Consider the following 22196-nt stretch of genomic DNA (forward strand, 5'->3'; position numbering starts at 1 on the left):
TAAATCAGAAGGATATACACCAAAATATATATAGTGGCCACCTTTGGGTGATGGATTTATGGACAGTTTTTCTTTTTTTCTCTATACCTTTATTTTCTGGGGAAAATTTTTTATCTTAAACCCTGGGGCACCTGAGTGGCTCAGTTCGTTAAGCGACCAGCTTCAGTTCAGGTCATGATCTCACTCGTGGTTCATGGTTCGAGCCCTATGTCGGGCTCTGTGCTGACAGCTCAGAGCCTGGAACCTGCTTTGGATTCTGTGTCTCCCTCTCTCTCGCCCCTTACCCCCACTCGCACTCCGTCTCTCTCTCTCTCAAAAATAAACCTTAAAAAAATTTTTTAAGTACTACTTCCATGATAAAACTAATAAAATTATTTTTATTTAGAGGAAATATACATAAAATAACCTTGTCCTCATGTGAATACTCTTTAAGTCATCTAATTTTTAAACTTCAGATATTTCTAAATTTAAGCAAAGCATATTTAAGGATATTTAAACTCACCAAGGTGAAATGTAGTCAGGCTGAATTTCTGAACTGAGCAAGGAGTTATTTTTACTTTTGAAAATGATTTAATAGCCAATAAAATTTTACTTAAAAATCATGAAAGAACATATATAGGCTGATGAAATAATGCCTGTTTAACAGCGTTATGTGCTGTGTACTAATAGAGTCGTCGTAGACTAAACCGAAAAGGAAAGTCCCATGTGTAAAGCTGTGACTTCATGATCGAAACTAGAAAATGGGGGGCACCTGGGTGGCTCCCTGCTTAGGTCTCCAGCTCAGGTCGTGATCTCAGTTTGTGGGTTCGAACCTCACTTTGGACTCTGCTGACAGCATGGGGCCTGCTTTGGATTCTCTGTCTCCATCTCTGCCCCTCTCCCACCCACTCTTTCTCTCAAAAATAAATAAAACATTTTTTTAAAAACTGGAAACTATAAATGTCACATCAGTAATGAATCCCTGTCTCTCCTACAACTGCCTTAAGTCCAGAAAAGTAAGAACTCAAAAACAAGATTCTTTTGGGAAATTGTCTATGATGTTTTGTATATGAAAGTCTGAAGGCAGCAGCTCCCTGTATATTTTATGTATTACACCAGCTGCAGGTATTTCAGACCCATCAGAAGGTCCTCCTGATTCAATATCTCTGGCAGTGTAATAAAAAAAAGTGGAGGAGAAATCTCTGCAGTCTCTAATAAGCAGTATATCAGTGAATACTGTCACATTCTGTAGAAAATTCCACAACATGATTTATTACATTAATTACAGTCATGTGGGTTTCATGCTGCTAAGCCTGAAAATGCAGCCACATTCTACAGTTGATTTAAGAATATATTTTGGCCAAGACAAAAGGGGTCCTTATTGTGATTAATATAGTACAATATTTATTCTCTTGTTCTACTCCTTTTTTGCCTTTAGAATGCTTAATTTCTTTTCTGTGACTTGAAATTAAGTTTGAGATTGAGAAGTTTCATCTAGTTTTCATTCATTTCTGTCATCTGGTCTCCTTTTTGTGTCATCTTGGTTTTTAAAAAGATTTTTTTTTTATGTCTTTATTTTATTTTGAGAGACAGAGAGCAAACAGGGGAGGGTCAGAGAGAGAGGGAGACACAGAATCTGAAGCAGGCTCCAGGCTCTGAGCCGTAAGCACAAAGCCCGATACGGGGCTTGAACCCATGGACTGTGGGATCATGACCTGGGCTGAAGTCGGATGCTTAACCAACTGAGCTACCTAGGTGCCCCGTTGTGTCGTCTTTATTATTACTGAATGTTTCTGTCCTCTATATGTGAAGCCTGTTTGAATTAACTCCCTTTTGAGCAAATGTGGATAGCCCACAGCTGTCCCTAGCTAGCAGTGCTGACTCCAAGGCTTCTTAGGCTACACCTGCTCTTTTTGAGGGGAAGGAGCAATTGAGGAGAAATCCTCATTTTCTTAATGCAAAGGAAGCAGAATTCTTAGGGAATTCCATAGTTTTACCCTTGTTTAGTGCTGTAGTGAATTCATATAATCGTATAATCTCTTCTTCAGTGACACAGTAAGCTTGTCACATCACAGGATTCTAGGTGATGTGAAATGGAAGGTGTCCCAAGAGCTGTTTTAGATACAGATATTAATTCTGATTGCTTACGTATGTCTGTGACAGAATATATTCACTTATACACAGATGCCTAACACTGGTGACCGTTACAGATGCAACTTGGGAGAATTAAATATTAGCTACAAATTAAAACATCAGTAGAGGAGAAACTCTGGTGAAGTAAGATTTAGTAGGTTGGAATACATTTGAAAAAAAATTTTTTTAAGTTTATTCATTTTTGAGAGACAGAGTACAGTCAGGGGTGGGGCAGAGAGAGAGAGAGGGAGACCAGAATCTGAAGTAGACCCCAGGCTCTGAGCTCCCAGCACAGAGCCTGCACGGGGCTTGAACTTAAGAGCTATGAGATCATGACTTGAGCCAAAGTCAGATGCTTAACCGACTGAGCCACCCAGGTGCCCCAGTTAGAACACATTTCTAAGCAGTGATGTTTTTAAAGAGTTGAACTAGATGATTTATGTACCCAGTGCTGAGCTAAGTGGTTTATTTTTCTGTCTTATTCAAATAACTTTCATACAACTCTTAAGAGATAGATGAAACTATTACACCCATTTTACAGCTGATGAAACTGAAACTCAAGTTAAAAGACTTACAGGGGTTCACATAGCTGGTTAGCATTAGAGCTGGGACTTGAACCCAGCCATTCCTACTGGCAGTGCTGCAGCCATTAACAAGTTGCTGCAGCATATCAAGTGCCTTGAAAGGGACCAAATAAGATTAGATTTGAAAAATTAGTTTTGGCAATTAGGGAAACAGTGTTGAATTTAATAATTTCACAAAAGTTACAAAAGAAGAAGTTTGAATCCAGTGGACTTAAGAGGGAAATAATCGTTTAACTCACTCATTATTTTGTCAAGTAAAAATACTAGTTATCTTGTATGATATTTGATAGTATTTTTGACAGAAGCAGAAATCACTTAAACATTTATTATGTATTTATTTAAGAAGCCATTGTTTTGCCAGGGGAATAAAAATTTTCAGATCAGAAAATCTTTTCTCGCAGCAGGGAGGCAAGTGCTGGGCCAGGCTTGGGCTAAGGTTCACTGAAGAAAGAAGATTTTCTAGGCCTTGTAAGGGAAGTGAGAGAGGAGGCACTGTTTCTCAAAGCATGGCCTGTTGGACCACACCTATATTAAAATCATCTGAGAACTTGTTAAAAATGTAGACTCCTGCATGCTATGAGCCATTTATCAATTCCTCATTGGGAGACATTTGCAATGTCTCCTTTACACATACAGTATCTTACTCCACCATCCAATGAACACAGTTCCTTAGCCTGATTCATAGATAGAGAGGCAGCAGTGACTATGCATGGAAAAAAAAAGGTGAGTTCGTTCGTTCGTTCTTTCTTTCTTTCTTTCTTTCTTTCTTTCTTTCTTTCTTTCTTTCTTTCTTTCTTTGCCTTTACTTGTTTAATAAGTGCTATTATTTTTTGTACTGTATTTTATTTCTAAATTTTTTAAGGAGAAAAATTTCCAGAAGCTCTAGAGTCACATAACATACAACTGAGAACAATGAACAGAAGACTGATGTTTATTTAAGTGATTTCTGCTTCAGTGAAAAATACTATCAAAAATCATACTGACCTGATTCATACCATTGTTCTAAATTATCATGCTTTTGAATATGTATGTAAGAAATGTGTTTTACTCTATTGGAAAGATTGAGCATTAAAATAGTTTGCTGGGCAGAAAGCTGAAATAACATACAAGTCTGGCTTCAATTAGTGATGTTAACAATCCTACAACATAGCCTGTGTTTTAAAGTTCTAGGAGAAAGCATAAAAATATACAAGGAGTTGAATGTTTAAAGGAGAAGGAAGACAGTAACTTTTAATACATTTTATGGTAGTTATAAGATGATCTCAATTTATTTTCCACCTTTTTTTTTTTTTTTTGAAGATTTTATTTTTAAATACTCTCTACACCCAATGTGGGGCTCAAACTCACAACCCTGAGATCAGGAGTCATGTGCTCCACTGACTGAGCCAGCCAGGTGCCCCTTTTTTCCACTTTTAAAGTGAATACAGGGGCATCTGGCTGGCTCAGTTGGTTAAGTAAGCTGACTTTGGCTCAGGTCATGATCTTGCTGTTTGTGAGTTTGAGCCTTGTGTCAGGCTCTGTGTTGACAGCTCAGAGCCTGGAGCCTGCTTCAGATTCTGTGTCTCCCTCTCTCTCTCTGCCTCTCCCCTGCTCATGCTCTCTCTGTCTCTCAATACTGAATAAAAGTTTTTAAAAAATAAGTAAATAAATGAAGTAAATGGAGCTCACTTTTTTTTTTCCAGTAAATTATAGGAGTTAGGAGCTATTGCTGTTTTCAAAAATGAAATATAAATGTTAGCAAATATGATTTTTATAACACTTGACAAATAAAATTGGCCTATTTCCTGATTACCAATTAGGGCATTTTTAAAGTTAAAACCAAGATTATTTTCCTTGAACATATGAAAGAACCCTAAAAAAATTTAATTTCTTTCAAAGGAATACATATGTAGAAGAAGTAAGTACCTAAAGCAAACATCATCATGTCAGTATAATCTTTTTTTTTTTTTTTTAGTATAATCTTTTTTTAAATTGAAGGTCAGAACTAGGGGGAGGGAGTTATCCCTTGATTTTACGGACATATTAATTGTAATAAGGACTTTTGTTAAAGCATTTTTTTCTTATCCTGATAGTAATATAAAGATATTGTCTTATAGCAGTTTGTGATAGGTCTTTTTTATTTGTTTGTTTTTGTTTAGTAAGCTCTATGCCCAACGTGGGCTTGATACCGAGACCCCGAGATCAAGAGTCAGATGCTCTTCCAACTGAGTCAGCCAGCCCATCCTTATGTGATAGGTCCCTTTATCCAAAGGAACTAGCCCTGAGAAAAGCTTCCAATCTCCTTGTAATAAGCTATTTTGTATAATTATTATAGATGTTCATACCACCACCTGACTTGACCACAAGAGACTCTCTGAAGAGGCTTAATGAAGGATAAGGTGACTATGAGATTCTGATTGTGAGCCCCAGAATTTAATTTTATACCACTGACTTTTCTTTTTTTTTTTTTTAATGTTTTATTTATTTCTAGGAGAGAGAGAGAGAGAGAGAGAGACAGCGTGAGCAGGGGAGGATCAGAGAGAGAGGGAGTCACAGACTGAAACAGGCTCCAGGCTCTGAGCAGGCAGTCAGCACAGAGCCCGATGCGGGGCCCGAACCCACGAACCGCGAGATCATGACCTAAGTGAAAGTCGGACGCTTAACCGACTAAGCCACCCAGGCGCCCCCATTGACTTTTGTTCTTAAATGCAGTCAGTATTGTTGGTCTAAAGTGGATTGTATAATTACCCACACTGTTAACGCAGTAACTTTCCTTTTAGCTTTGGTGTTAATTCAGTCAACAAATGTTTATTGAATGCTACTACTTCTCAAGTGCTTTTCCAGACCCTGTGAGTAAAGTAGAAAAGTCCCAGCTCTTACAGAGCTCACAGCCCACTGGGGAGAGACAGATGCTAAACAAGGTATCAAGTAAATATGTAGTATGTCAGATGGTGACAGATGTACAGAAAATAACACCTTCAGAGGAATTAAGAATGTCAGAAGTAGAGAAATATGTTGTTGATTCATTTTTAAAAAGCAGTTTCTTCAAATGTTTGGGATTTGGAGGTTCTTTGCACTTAGCATATTCAGTTTCCTCTCTTGCTGTATATATTTATAATGACTATATAAAGCACTCCATGTGGCTCTCCCACTGTTTAAGCTTTATATTCCCCACTGTAACCCTTCTCCTACAGAGACCAGGATCAGTGTTTCACTGTCCTTATGATAAGAAGCCAAACTCCCTCTCATATCATTCCCTTTGCACATGCAATTTCTTCCTGAAATGCTTTACCCTCCTGTTCTTCTTAATCAAATGGTACCCTTACCCCATGGAACAGAGCTACAACATATCTTAAACTCTATTTGACTTCTCTTTTGTTTCTGAATTCCTATAGGACTGGGAGGCCGTGCCGCAAACACACTGCCTAATTGCACAGTGCCGTGTATGGTCATTTTAATTAATTTTACATGTGTTAGTCATCTCTTCTAGCTTTGATGTAGTCTACATAATCATCAGGGACTTGCCTTTGACTCTACCCTCACAGGACTTCTTGAAATGCTAGGGAGGGAGCAGGGTGGGTACTCACAAATGTAGATTGATATTAATTCCCAATGCAGCCTCATAAAGATAAAACTACTCACCAGATTTCTTTTTACTTTTTTATTTTTCAAACTTAAAAATACAGTCTTATTTAATAAGCTCATGGACTTATCATTCACTGGTTTATAAAAAGAATTTGAACATCATTTCTTTATCAAGTGAAAAGACAAAATATTCTAATGAAAATAATTTAAATATCAAGAAATGTTTCTTACTGCTTCAGATGTATCGCTTTAATAAAATCACAAAAGGAATGTGATAGCTAAGCTTCTTTTTTGTTAAACTGAGTGCTACAGCAATAGAAGGAAATGGATCTGAATTTAAATCGAACATAAATCTCCTCAAATTAAATGAGAACACAAGATACTGCACTAATTATGTGTTTTTCCGTGCCATCTCCTAACAAGGGAGGAAATAATTGGATTAATGGGGCATGAAGACTATGTAAATAAGTACAGAAAGGCTGTGTGTGTAAAACTTTACTCAGGCCCTTTATAGGAGTTCCTAAGCCATTGCTGAGACTCTCTCTTGGGCTCTGTTCCAGGTCACAGATCTCTTGGAAGAAAGTAACCTAAAACTTTTCCATATCTTGGCTACATTTACAGAAGGCTCATTACAGGTTTTATAGAACCTGGCTAGATTTTATAGAACGACTTCTTCTTTTGAGAAGCTTAGAGTAAGTTTAAGTGGTAAATGTTAGACGGCTCTTGTGTATGGTACAGGCAAGAAGTAAGTAACCACATTCATTCAGAGAACCAAGGTCATCCATACCTTCTACCTGAAGAGTCTATTCACTCTTTCTGCTTAAAACCAAAGCCTACTTAAAAACAAGAGTTACTTGTATACTAGTGAGAACCAAGATCCCTAAAATAGTAGCCTAGCAGGGTACAGTATGGGTAGAAGGGAGCTAATATAAATTTATGAAAGTTATGGGGGAAAGGCAGACATTTTAAAAATGCATTTTTGAAGGCCACCCATGTCCAGAAGTTCTCCCTTTCCTACCATCCTCAAGTCAAAGCTTGAAACATTCAGTCATTAGAAATAGATGTGTAGGGGGCACCTGGGTGGCTCATTCCTTAAGCATCTGACTTTCTTTGGCTCAGGTCATGATCTCGCGGTTCGTGAGCTTGAGTCCCACATCGGGTAAGCTTGAGCCCCACTTCCAAGTGAGCATAAGCTCCACTTTCTCTCTCTCTCTCTCTCTCTCTCTCAAATAAATAAACATTAAAAAAAAAAAACATTGCAAAGGGTAAGACAGATACACACCCATGTATGCACAGGTACATATATGAGTGCACGCAAAACTGGAGCAATCTGAGTATGTTGCCGGCTCAGAGCCTGGAGCCTGTTTCAGTCTGTGACTCCCTCTCTCTCTGACCCTCCCCTGCTCGTGCTGTCTCTCTCTCTCTCTCTCTCCCCCCTAGAAATAAATAAAACATTTAAAAAAAAAATAAGATCTTTAAATAAAAAAATTTTAATAGTTCATATATTTATTCATTTTAGTCTTCATACTTTGGTAGCTCTGGAGTGCTGGAACATATGCTGGGTATTCAGGATTCAGAGATGATAAATACATGAAAAATAATGTAATTAATAGACCATAGAGACTATATAAATAAGTATAGAAAACCATTGCTTAAAAATTTTACTGAAACTGGGGGCGCCTCCCTGGCTCAGTCAGTGGAACGTGCAGCACTTGACCTTGGGTTTATAGGTTCGAGCCCCACATTGGTTGTGGAGATTACTTAAAATCTTTAAAATATATATATTTTTATTAAGACTGCCTCTAAGCATTCCTTTCTCCTCAAGGAGGTCACAACCTAACCAAGAGGTGTGAGCTGGAATAAAATAAATACGGCAGGATAATGGAAACATAATCATTTTTCAGCTGGTGTCTCTTGGTCCTTTAAAATAAGATTAGCTCAAATCTCTATCCCACAGTTTTTACAAACTCGTAATACCTTTCCTTTTGGGGGGTAGAGTGAGGGGGAAAGGTGAGGTGATGGTTGACTTGGATATTCCTCTTGTTTTCTCTGACTCTCACCTTCCACAGAGGTAGTTTAGGCATCATTTCACCGTCTGGGAGTGTTTTGCATCAGGTCAATTCAAATGTGAACTCAGCCCTACTTACACAAGGTAGAATTTATTGAAGATTTTCTTAGCATGGGAAGAGATAGGTCTGCAAACCTAAAGATAGGTTTATATCATAAGAGAACAGTGCAAACCTGACCATGTAGTTTTCTGACCAACTAGTTTTCTTAAGACAAAATACAAAATCATTAATAAGGCCTACAAGGCGTGGTGTGTTCTGACCCCCCCATGGGCTTTCAGACCTCCCCTCATCACTCTCCCTTTTTATTGCTCCGGGCACGCTGATATTCTTTCAGTTTCTCAAATTTAATTTCCATTGTAGGAACTTCTGGTGTGCTGTTCCCTCTGCTCTTCCTCCTTCTATAGTTTATGTGACTGGCTTCTCATTTTTAAGTCTCAACTAAAAGATCTTCCTAGAGAGTCCTTCATGGAACATCCATCCTTAAGTTGGTCATTTATTCTTCCTCACAATAACATTTTCTTCATTGTATTTATTTTGGTTTGTTTAAGGTTTCCTTATTTGTGTTACTGTCTGTTTTCATTCACTCTGTGGTAAATTCCACAAAAGCAGGGACTGTTTCCATTATACTCCTCCCTGTAGACTGAGCCTACTTAATTCCTAACATGTTTCAGTCACTCATTAAGTGTGCTTGAATGGAGTGAAGTGGTTCAGCAGGGATTGATGGATTCACTGTAGAAGAAGGAAGAGCAGTGTCAAGACTGGTGCTCAGCTTTCAAGCTTTGGCAAATGGTGAGTGAGTGGTGGAGGCACTGATTAGGTGGAAGAGCAGGTTTGTGGGAACAGAGCCAAAACTACATATAATGATTAGGCTGTTAGGAGCATTACGTTCATGGGAGCCATAGGGAACATGATTCTGATGCCTACTTATTCATTGTCTGCAAAACTGCATCTCTAATTGTTAAACACTTGATCTGCTTAGAAAACAGTAACTTGTACTTCTATGTTTTGGGCTGCTACCTTGTCTTCTGCATTCAGTTTACTAGGCCTTTGGGTTTTTATTTTTAAATAACAAATTGTAAAATTTGTTTTAAAATCACAACTTCCTATATATAATAAGACCATTTTGCTTATCTCAATGCATCCTTTCTTTTCCATCAATAACACTGACTCATTCAGCTTGCATGCTGAATGATATGAATACTTGAGGAAATTGAAAGTGATCTTTATAGAATCTTCCGTTTGTGTTGAAAACAATTTTATCATTAGCATTAAACAGTAGAACTACTTAGAATCCAAGTTCTACTTCTTACCACATACATTCAAATAAAATTTCACTACTAAGTTTTTGATGAATGACAAAATCTTGAGGAATGTAACTCTTCTTCATAGAGTAGATTTCATGTGATGAGAATGCATTCATTGAACATTTATGGGATCCCTGTTAAGTGCTAGACACCAGGTTAGGGGCTAAAAGTTGCAGCAGTCACATTCATATGCAAAGAACTAGATCTGAATTCCAGCTTTTTTTTTTAAATCACTTCAAAATAAGAAACAGAAACAAACATTTTTCTTAGAGTACAAGTCTTCTGCTAGAACCACAGTGTACAAAGACTGCGAGAACCAGTGATCAGTTGGGGATTTGAACATGACACCACGAGACATGTGACTGTCGATCTCAGATGGAGGTGTGAGAACTCAGTTTTCCACCGAGGATGGTATATACTGAGCACTAAAATTAACAGTCACTTTTGAAGAACTGGTATGGAGTATTTGGTTTGGTCTTGAGAGCTTCCCTCGGCCCCGTTTGACACCAGAGAATAGAGGAGGCAGACTGCGTAAAGGAATACTTACATACTTGCCATCTTTGTGGGTGGTGGTCTGCCAGTGTGATAAGGCAGTGGAGATATACTTGAATTTGTGACTTGAAAGGGCACACTGTGTACCAGAAAAAAGATGGGTGGACAGTGATCAGCACTGAGATATAGCCTAGTACCTTACTACCCTTCACAGATAAAGAAATAATCATTTAGATATCCAGACCCCTGCCCAATAAAGCAATTAAGAGACCTATAAGGAAGAAAGACTATGCTGACCTTTGACTTTTCTTTGCTAGCATTGAATTCTAGATGATACTTGAGCAATGCTGCTATTGTCCAGGGTGTGTGGGAGGGGTGGGGAGTATGGGTGGAGAGTCTTGTACCTAGTCAAACTGTTGTTCATTTATAAAGACAATAAAATGCTTAAAGACATACTAAAAAATTCAAGACCTCAGGAAAATATTGTTTCCATAAATACTTTCTGATTAAACTGTTAGAGGACAAACTTTAGCTAACTGAAGGAGACTTGCAAAACACTGGTGGTAAGCATTGATTCTATATATTTAATTGCAAGATTGAGAACAAATGTGGAAGTTATTAAAAACAGAATTGTATAAATTATTTTATAAATATTTATAGTAAGTATCATAAGCCACAACAATGTATAAGTGTATGATTTTTCAAAAGTTGGGAGGGCACAGGAGAGAGAATGTGGGAAATGGTATAAACCAAGATTCAAAAGATATTGCTTAAAGCTACAAATTCAAGTAGGGTATTCAGATACTTGAAGATATATAGGTAACACTAGAAGAACTAAACCAAACAGTAGAATAGAAGCTCACAATTATAAGGACTAAGAAATATAATGAAATTGAAAATAATTACTTGGAGGAAGAAATATATGGTATATTAATTTTGACATTGCTTGTAGTGGGGTATCAATAATGTATAAAAATAGAGGATTTGTGATATGCAAAGTTATCAAAATAATGATAACCACTAGAAAAATTAACAAGAGAACATAACATAAACTGGGAAAGGTTTTCTTTACTCCTAAGAGGAGATTCCTGGAATAGATGGTCACTTTTCAACCTCTGGCTGTTGTTATCCTGCTTGTGGATGAAGCCAACACAAGGAAGAGGGTTCAGCCAAAGAAAAAGAGGAGCTGAGCAAGAGCCCTGATACAACCGTAAAAACAGATCCTGACATATATTATGATCATAAGAACTAAGATTAAATGAAACAAATAGAAATGAGAAGATTAAGAGAATAGATCCTAAAAGTTCTCACCACGATCCTAAAAGTTCTCACCATGAGGAGAAATTTCTTTTCTTTTTATTGTATCTATATGAGATGATAGATTTTAACTAAACCTATTGTGGTAATCATTTCACTATATGTAATTCAAAACATTATGCTGTAATGTATAAACTTATACAGTGATATATATGTCAATTATTTCTCAATAAAACTGGGGAAAAGTCTATCCATTAATGTGTAGTGTACAAAATAAATATAATATTAAAACAAAGAAATGAAATAAACTCAGTGTTGACTTTAAGAGTGGATCACAAACCAAAACCCAGTGATATCCTATGCAGCTGTTGTCATCAAAGAATATATTCATTTCTGAAAATCAGTTTGCAAATGGCACACTAAAAAACGACAGAGCTTTTGAGGGAGACTGCTCAAAGTGTATGCAACTTTGAAATCAGATCACTAACCAGCCAAACTAATTCTAATAAAAATACTTCAGTAGTTTAAAAGACATGATAGACTTCTAATAAATAATGACATTCTTTAACAAATACAGGAATTTGCTGCAAAAATAAAAAGTTTTAAAAGTCCAGTTAGGTAAATAATGAGCCACAGTCACCACTATTATTAACAGCAGGATGACTCTCTAGAAAAATGTCAAGTTGGTGCCTACTTTCTTACACCAAAATAAATTCAGATAATTAAATATTTAAAGAGTAAAAATGAAATTTTAATGAAATAAAGTGAAAATGGAAAATGAAATAAAAATGTTTTAGAAAAAAATATAAGAGAACTATTTTATAGCTTCATAGTGGGGAAAACATCTCTAAGTATACCACAAAATATAAAAAAAATTTAACAGAGAGATAACTTCAATACCATAAGTGTGTAATAGTCACAAATACAAAAGGTGAACTAAAAAAAAGTATATACTTCTACACATATGCATCATTATATATAGCACAAAGAGCTAAATATAATGATGATAAGGTTAAGTAAATGATTTAATAAATATTTATAAGACTAAACATAAAAAGGACTAAATATAGTCCTAAATGTATCTGTAACTCCTATAAATCAATATAAAAAAAGAAAATGGTCAGAGGCCAAAAAAGAATCCACAGAAAGAGAATGAGAAAATATAGGAGGCTAATAAGTATTTGAAAGAAATAGTCAATCTACAGATGGATGTTCTAGTGAATGGCAAATCAAAATGTGAAAAGTAAAACTATAAAGCCCTTGGAAGAAATAGATCTTCCATTACTTTGGAATAAGCATGATTTGTTAAATAAGATGCAAAAAGCATGAAACACAAGAAAAAAAATTATATTTGGGCTATATTAGGATTCAGAACTCTTATTCATTAAAAACACCATTAAGAAAGTGAAAAGGCAAGCCACAGATTTGAAGAAGATATTTACATTATGCGTATCTGATAAAGACTCAAACAGAATGTTAAAACCTCTTACAAACAGTAAGAAAAAGGCAGACAATCCAGCAGAAAAATGACTTGAACAGGCATTCCACAAAGAATATTTAATAAACATAAAAAGAGATGTTCGACTTCATTAGTCATCAGGGAAATGAAAATTAAAACTACAATGCAGTACCACCCACCCCCAGCAGAATGGCTTAAATAAAAAAAGACTACTTAGTTGTTGCCGAAGATAAGGAGCGATCCGGAACTCTCATGTACTCAAGTTTGTAAAAGTAAATTGGTACAACCACTCTGGAAAATTGTCAGTATCTTTTAAAGCTGAACCTGTGATTTCCTCTGGCCCAGTAATTCCACTTCTAAGTAAACACCTGACATGATCATTTCATAGACTGTTCCATAAAAGTTTCATTGGAAATAGCCCCAAACTGAAAAAACTATCCAAATGCCCAATAGAATGGAAACAAAAATTGTGATATAGTACACAATGGAATGTTACACAGCAATGAGGGTAAATTATCTACAGCTACAAAACAATATGGATGAAACTCACAATGTTGAACGAAAGAAGCCAGATACAAAAGAGTTCATCCTCTAAGATTCCATTCATATTAGTTATAATAGTAGTCCAGCCAATTGTATTATGTTTCATCAGGATAGCTGTTATTCTTGATGGGAAGGAATAACTGGAAGAAGGGGACTCGAGAAAGACCTCTGGGATGCTGGTGGTGTTCTTTTTCTTAATCTGGATACTGGATTCAATTTGTGAAAATTAATTGCATGCACTTAATGACTAGTATACTTTATTGTATGTATGTTGTACCTAATAAAAAGCTTTTAAAAGGAAGTGGATCAGAAGTTTTTCTAAAACTAGAGATAAAAGATAAATGTAACAGTTTTATATTGTTAATCTTTTCTGGTCTTACTTGATTGTATAATTAGGTGAAAAACTATGACTTGACTTTAAAGCCATTTACTTCCCCTTATTCATGCAAAATGAATGAGGGTTTCTCTACTCTTCCACCTCCTCTTATGGCACATTTCAGGCTATTAGGAAAATATTTTTTTAGTTTTATTTTTCTATAGCTACAATGGCTCTCAACTAAAAACTGAGACTGAGTAGAAAGAAGAGAAAGACTTGAAACAAAACTGGGCTGAGGATGTTGAAACAGTGCTAATGTGTCGGCCAGCAGTGCTAATGTGTCGGCCAGCTTTGTGTTAGCAGGCTGCTAAAAATGTGGATGGAGGAGATGGCAGAAGTGAGAGAGCTGACTGCCTCACCCAGGAAGTTTATAGATGAATGACTCCAGACACTTCCATAGTCTTCTTCACCAGTTCCTCTTACAGTATATACTGACCAAGGCTGCTTAATTAAGTCCAACAGACTTAAACTCTTTTACTCACATACCCCTCAAAAGAACTTTGAGAAAACTGTCCATTTAAAATGGAAAATGGAAACCCAAAGGTTTTCAACAGTCTATTTTTATAAAAAAGAGGCAGAAAATATTGAATATTTTATAAAGTGAAGATGAGGATTGACTGTAACTACAATTACTGTTTCATATATATGATAATAGTTATTAAGCATCTTATGAACAAAAGCATGCTGAATCTGAAAGAACTGGGTAGAGTTTTAAGCCTCTATCTTGAACATCCTGATAGTCCTGCAGAATATTCCATTTCCAGTGAAAAGAACTAACCTGACTAATTTATAACCCCTTCAGAAATCCTGAATACACCCAGTTCAGGCCCAAATATCCTCTTTCTGATGGCAGATTTCACCTATATCAGAATATGTATAAGAACAAAGAAGGACAGGGGCGCCTGGGTGGCTTAGTGGGTTAAGCGTCCGACTTTCGCTTAGGTCATGATCTCGCGGTTCGTGGGTTCGAGCCCCGCGTCGGGCTCTGTGCTGACTGCCAGCTCAGAGCCTGGAGCCTGTTTCAGTCTGTGACTCCCTCTCTCTCTGACCCTCCACTGCTCACGCTGTCTCTCTCTGTCTCTCTCTCCCTCCTAGAAATAAATAAAAATATTTAAAAAAAAAAACAAAAAACAAAGAAGGACAAGGCACACTATAGGTTTAATCTTCAATGTATAAGTTTTGTTTACCTCCTCAAAGTCTTTTGCACCCCAGAATATATGTACCATAGTAGACTGGGGATGGCAACATTTGCAAACTCAGTCTTCATCTCAGACAATAAGTTTTCTAAAAGATTTCTGTGTGAAACTTGAGAAACTGGAAATTTTTTCCCTAAACTTGTCCATGACTGTTTATTTCTTAGAAAGTCTCTGAAGTTTGAAGACCACTGTGATAGATGTTTAAACAATTAGCCAAAATGAACAGATGTGCTGGCCCGTTTGGCTTTACATGTAAACAGCCAGGGAAGCCAGCATGGTAAAAGGTTACAGGCAAAGTGTGCCTTCCATCTTTTTGAGGGAAAGATACACATCTTTATTGGTGATATATAAACAATTTAAACTGGAAGAAAATAGCATAATCAAAAGTTAAGCCTAACGAAGCATAAAATACACTTTTGTGTATTGAATTTTAGAAATATGATCCTTCAAAAATATGCCTATAAAAATATCTAATTAGCTAGCCTAGTGAATTGTAGCTCATTCTGTTTTATAAAGTTATGAGGATTTTGGCAATTATATGTTAGTCATTTTAAAATAACATACACATTCATAAATGTGTATAGTTATACAAAAAGTGTATTTTATGAATAAAATTCAGTCTATTAGAATTTTTATTTTTATTATTGTTTTGGTGATTTACAACGACTTCCAATGAGCCACCTTACAAACTAAAATTTTCCTAAATAAGACAATCAGGGTAGACAAAATATTTTACCTCTATTCCGTAGAATCAGAAATTACATTTTTATGGGGCACCTGGGTGGCTTAGTCGGCTAAGCCTCCGACTTTCGCTTAGGTCATGATCTCACGGTTCGTGGGTTCGAGCCCCGCGTCGGGCTCTGTGCTGACTGCCAGCTCAGAGCCTGGAGCCTGTTTCGGTCTGTGACTTCCTCTCTCTCTGACCCTCCCCTGCTCACGCTGTCTCTCTCTCTCTCTCCTAGAAATAAATAAAACATTAAAAAAAAAATTTCCTTTAAAAAAAAAAAAAAAGAAATTACATTTTTATGTTGTTTTAAATTAAGCTTGATGCTTGCCTCTCAACAAACAGTAGGATAGCCCAGTTTTCTATTGTGTAGTTTCATTCTTAGAATTTTCTCTTTTTGAGTTACACCCATGTCTGACATAATAGTGGTGATTTTTGACAAATGCTTTTATTGTTAATGTTGAGTCCAGATTTAAATTACATATTACTGAAAGGAAACCATTTAGATGATATCATTAAACTTAATTTAAAAAAAAAAAAATGAGGGGCGCCTGAGTGGCTTAGTCGGTTAAGCGTCCGACTTTCGCTTAGGTCATGATCTCGCGGTTCGTGGGTTCGAGCCCCGCGTCGGGCTCTGTGCTGACTGCCAGCCCAGAGCCTGGGCCTGTTTCAGTCTGTGACTCCCTCTCTCTCTGACCCTCCCCTGCTCACGCTGTCTCTCTCTCTCCTAGAAATAAATAAAAATTTAAAAAAAAAAAAAAAAAAAAACGAGTAAAAATAGAGTAGGATTTCCATCATAAAACATAAACACTAGAACTTTATTTCTCAAGGGAGTTTCTCCCAAACCTCATCCTGAGTATGGATTCCTGCCAGCTGGGAATCTGCTGTTGATCAAGCATCCTGAGCAATCCTGAAGTACACTCAAGTGTGAGAACTGGTACGCTAGAGCAACATCACTTCACCATGGATGATCCATAATGAGAAGAGGCATCGCAACTCTAGTTCTTGGTGGAAGAGTATAAATAATAAATAAAATTATTTGTCAAGAAATACATCCCTTTCCTTACATCTGGATTTTAGTAGCCTAATTCAAATTTCGTTGTCCTGTCTGTTACAGAGATAAAGTTTTATCTTTCATTTATTTAAAAAAATTTTTTAATGTTTATTTTTGAGAGAGAGAGAAAACATAAGCAAGGTAGGGGCAGAGAGAGAAGGGGAGACAGATTTCGAAGCAGGCTCCAGGCTCCCGAGCTGTCATCACAGAGCCCAGTTCAGGGCTCAAACTTGTGACCTGTGGGATCATGACCTGAGCCAAAATCCAAAGCTTAACCAACCGAGCCACCCAGGTGACCCATCCTCATTAGTTTACAAAATATCAAATATGTTACCACTTATTACAAACTGCCCTGCAGTTACATATAGAATATAAGTTGTGTTTACCTAAATTGCCATAGAGTGTTGAATTAACTACTGCAGATAATCTGTTTAGTAACTTTTAAATGTAGATCTCTAGTGATCTAGTGATCTAGTTATCTTGATTATCCAACAAATTTGAATATTTTAGTTTAATTCAATAAAATGGAACCAGTACAGCCTCTGGTTTCACAAATGAAGTGATTCAAAATGAGTGTGTCAGCTTTAATGGGGCCCTTGCACACTGCAGTAGGGTGAATAGCACATTTTTTTCCCCTCGCATTCTTTCTAAAACAAAGGTTGTCTCTCAACTCACTCTTCCCACACACTTTCATGCACAAAGGTTATGTGCCAGTGACACAAGAAGCTTATTTTGATTGTAATGGGCCATACTCTTGTCTAGTACATCATTTGTGAAACTGAAGTTGGCTATTATAATGCAACGGGTATGTAAATAACATTTGTAAGTGATCTCTATAAAATGGATTCCTTCTTTCCCTTTTCATTATAAGAGGAAACTTTATTTCAGAGTAGAAAGTGCATTGTCTGAACTCATCAACACCCTCTCTATCCCTCCCCTCCCCAATTTGTTGCAGACCAGGATGAAAGAGCAGCTGAGCTCAGCAGGGAGCAGAATGAGAAAACCATCCGGAGCACGCAGACTGCGCTCCGCAATTTCCGCGAGTTCCTCATCTCCAAGTATCCTTCTGAAACAAGAGAGATTTATGTCATCCCTTGCAAGGAGTTGGATGCCTACCTGGCCTCTTTCTTTGTGGATGCCAGGCAGAAGGATGGGTCTGAATATGAACCCAACAGCTTGGCCAATTATCAGTGTGGACTTGAGCGGTACCTAAAAGAACACAGGTATGGCTACAGTATTACCAGGGATAAGGAATTCAAGCGTTCCCAAGAGGCCCTGAAACAGAAGCAAATTGAACTCCGCTGCAAAGGAAAAGGAAATAAGCCACACAAGTCCATGAAGCTCACCTTTGCTGATGAGCTCATTCTGCGGAAAAGGGGACTGCTGAGCCGCTATAATCCCGAGGGTCTTCTCAACCTTGTCTGGCTTAACAACACAAAAGCTTTTGGGCACTGCACAGGCTTCCATGGATCTACCTTGAAGTGGGGTGATATCCGGCTCCGGGTAACAGAAACGGGGCTGGAGTACTTAGAGTGGATGGGTCAAGACACTGGTGACCTGAATGCCAAAACCAAGAGAGGGGGGACGGACTCACGTGTGTATGCCACCCAGCATGCCCCACAGACCTGCCCCGTACAGGACTATAAGGAGTATGCCCAGCGGCGGCCTCCTGCCATGCGCTACGAGGATGCCCCTTTCTACCTGTCCATCAAGCCAGTGGTGAACTTGGCAGCCCTCCATTGGTACAACTGCCAAGCCCTCGGCAAGAACAAGCTGGCCAAGATGGTGAAGACCATGTGTGAGAAGGGCAACATCCCTGGCAGGAAGACCAACTTCAGTGTGTATCAGAGCTGCAGCACCTTGTCCGAGGCACAGAGCAACCAGCTGGTGCTTATCTGTAACAATCTGAGCCAGCAGGCCGCACAGTCGGTGGCCGGGCACTCCAACAGTGGCAATTTCATCGTCTCTGCCTCCTATGACTCTTCCTCAGACACTGCTTGACCAGGTGGCCTGAACAAGACCCCAGCTTGGTTACTGTGTCCAGAGAAACTGTGATTATACACTGCTTCTCATTCCGTTTCCTCTGCCCTCAGTGTTAACTTTATAAAAATATAAATATATAATATATTTTTCTTTTTACAGATATGCCAATGGAGATAGTTTAGTATTGCTAACATAGTATTTATAGGCTTAACACAAATGTACTTGTGGGTGATTAAATGTAATTACTGTTACAGCCTCTACAAAACCATAGTGGTTCTCAGGCAACACAAAGTAGAGAAGGAATTCCGTTTTTTAAAAAACTGTCAGAAAAGTAACTGAAAGTCATCAACACTTGTGTTCACAATGCCTGCTTTTCCTTCCCACCCCACCTCTCATTTTGAGTCTAGTTAATAAATGGCTTTATTTTTTTAATTTTTAAAATTTTATATTAATCAGGAAGAAACAATGCTAACTCTACTGCTTACGTAGAATTGTTTTCAGTCAGTTCTAGAATATGAGAGTGTAAGCTCTACAAATTATTTACATACTTTTTTTAGCTGAATTAGAATTTTAGCTCCTGTGCCTCTTTTTTGGTAATGTCTGAAAAATCTAGATGTTTAGATAACATCTTTTCTTTTGAGGGCAATAAAGGTGCCATTCTTTTTGGAAACTATATAATTTTTAAATAATATGCAAAGTCCAATATTTTGGCAAAAAAGACTGTTAATAGCTCTTTACTGTTGTGCTTGAACCTGGATAGAATTCTTTTTTTCCCTAAGAAATCAGTTTAAATGAAGTGTGATTTTCAGATTTACAGAACTACCAAAGCTTTGAAAATGTTCCCAAGCATTAGATTGTATATCAAACATAAAGAGAAGGTAGAGAATGGGAGAGTCTTATTAAAAATCTAGAAGCACTAGTCAGGACAACAAAAGATGACTACTCTTCAAAGCCCAGATCCCCTGAATTATTTATTTATAAGCATTAAACTTCGGTCTCTTTTCCCTAGGAGATTACTCGACTCTGTAGTTGAGATCAAAAGAATATTGACACTCATTTTGGGTAACAACATTTTGTTACCGGATTTAGCTGAAATCAAAGCATTCTTGAAAATGTACAGTTTCTTCTACAGTAAATATAAATTTATCTGCGATACCCTGCAATTATAATAATAATAATTTTGGTTAAACAACTCTTTGTGGTAGTTTTCCCAAGGTCTTTATTCTCAAGTCTTAAAGCCTGTGGTGTATTTTATTTAAGATCCTTCAATAACAACATAAATTTAGACATTAGGGCAACAGTGAAGTTGAGCTAGGTTCCTGTCCTGTATAATCATTAACACATAGACTATCTGAGTCTTAATTGCTTTGTTGGATTCTGTCGGGAAGTATTTGTTCTTCAAGGCAACCTCTTAGTTCACATTAGCTAGGAGGGTAGGTGATATTTTATGTGTTAGTTTATTGTACAACCAGGACAGGTTTCATTTTTATTTGCTTTGCTAAATCATCACAAAGGTGAGATTTCCCTTGGGTAGGTAGCTTTTTCTAACACTAAGTCGTAAACACATGAAGACTCATTCCTCTAGACAGTGATCTTACCTTTGGTTCAGGAGTAGAAAGTCTTCTGTGGACTTTTTGTGGTGGAGCCAACCTCATTTCGTGACTTTTCCTATATAGAGGCAACCAGAAATAAGAAGAAAGGGTGGAAGATATCTTGCTTTTTTTTTTTTTGTATTAGTAATGATAACAGCCACCATTTTTTGAGCTAGTGTGTGTGCCAGCACTCTGTCAAGTGACTTACATGCATCATATATGTAATAGTTACTAACTGTGTGAAAATTAGAAAATTCAGGTAAGCATAAAGAACACACTCATAAATCTGTGGGCCCGAATAACCACTGTTAATATTTTAGTAGATATTTCTTTAGACATTTCAATACATATATATTTATTTCTATAGACATCATCTTTCATCCTTTCAATCCTTGAAAAGTTTAGTTATTTTCATTGTATGTTGAGATCAAGATAAATCAGTTATAGTTAAAGAAATGGTACTGTCATCTGACTCCAGGTTTTTTTCTGTTTATCTTCCTTAGTTCCAATTCAGAATCAGTTTCCAGTGTTTTGAGCCAGAAATGGGGACACAGTGTTTTCCCATCTCTCGAGGCTATCTGATTAGAAGGAATACTGAGTGACCTTTCATGCTGGCACATTGTGTCCCCTAGTGCCTCCTCTTCTGTTCATTTTGAGCCACAGGGCCTCTTTCTCCCAATTCTCTTTACAAAACTTTCCTTATTCTATAACCTGGTTTGTAAGTGCACAGGACAGCCTACTGTAAAAGAAAAAAAATTTTTAAACTTTTTTAAATGTTTATTTTTGAGAGAGAGAGAGAGACAGAGTACGAGTGGGGAGGGGAACAGGGAGACACAGAATCTGAAGCAAACTCCAGGCTCTGAGCTGTCAGCACAGAGCTGGATGTGGGGCTCAAACTCAAGAACTGCAAGATCATGACCTGAGCCAAAGCCAGAAATTTAACCAACTGAGCCACCCAGGCACCCCTAGAACTCTTTTAAAAATAAGGCTGTTCTTGATGGGTTACCTCTCATGTTTGAAAAAAAAAAAAAGTTTTCTGTGAAACACTTAAAATGTAATTATGCATTTTATTTTTGCATTGACATATTTTTTAAAATTCTTAATATGTTTTTGACAGCAAAGTAGGTTTGTCACAAGGAAGAAGGGCAATGAGGATGTGCTGAGAAAGCATAACTAGGGAATTTTGCATTCCTATTTGTGTTGATTGAGGCACTGTAATGAAAATCTCTCTCCTATTTCATTCTATTGCGTTTTCATTCAGAATAATACAAATTGAGAATGTGAATTACTTTATTTTTATTTTGCTTTGATAATTCAAACCAAATAGGAACATTGTGACATTTAGATTTAGAAAACTTTTCTGAAGAATGGCTTGGTAGTTTAGCTGAATTATAGTATCTTTTTGCGTTAATGAAATTATGAAAAATTATCTGCAACTACCTCTAAATTTTGTGTTTTTATATAAACAATAGTGAAGACATGCTATTGCCAGATGTCATTTTTATTGTTACTTTAACTTAGAAGAAGTTACGTTCACACTGTGGCAGTGGTACATGCCGAAATATCATACATGTGCTTCCATGAAGATTCAACAGTCCAGCAGGTGTTCACTGCAACTGAATGTGCTGCCTTTCCAGTCATCCTTGTGGTTCATACAAAAAAAAAAAATAAAATCATATTTGCAAGGTTTACACTTTTAGGTTAGTGTAATGTCATGGAAGGAGTTCTCCAGGACACCTCACATGACTCTAGAAGTTTTGCACTGTCTACAACAAAAGTGTCAAACCCATCCGCAGGTTTTGAGGGGAGATAGCTGCAAAATTCAATCTTTCTTCTATATTCATGTGAGTGACTGACTGTTGAAAACCATGGATGGTAGCAATTGTT

General features: G+C 37.1%; 1 protein-coding gene across 4 annotated transcripts in view; it reads left to right on the plus strand.

Moving 5' to 3' along the window:
• KIAA1958 (KIAA1958 ortholog) overlaps positions 1 to 22196 on the plus strand; it is a 152490-nt gene that overhangs the window by 96909 nt on the left and 33385 nt on the right. For 2 of the 4 annotated variants that reach the window (XM_039239712.1, XM_039239719.1), the window contains exon 3: positions 17690 to 21095. The exons of 1 other annotated variant lie outside the window; for it this stretch is intronic. In XM_039239712.1, the coding sequence (XP_039095643.1) occupies positions 17690 to 18735 (1046 nt within the window). In that variant the 3' untranslated portion in view covers positions 18736 to 21095. Of the gene's footprint in view, positions 1 to 17689; positions 21096 to 22196 lie in introns of those variants that run through there. One more of the 4 variants, XM_039239737.1, reaches the window with a different exon arrangement.

The sequence above is a fragment of the Hyaena hyaena genome, unplaced genomic scaffold (genome assembly GCF_003009895.1).
Source record: "Hyaena hyaena isolate Hyena2069 unplaced genomic scaffold, ASM300989v1 scaffold_6, whole genome shotgun sequence".
Lineage (NCBI taxonomy): Eukaryota > Metazoa > Chordata > Mammalia > Carnivora > Hyaenidae > Hyaena > Hyaena hyaena.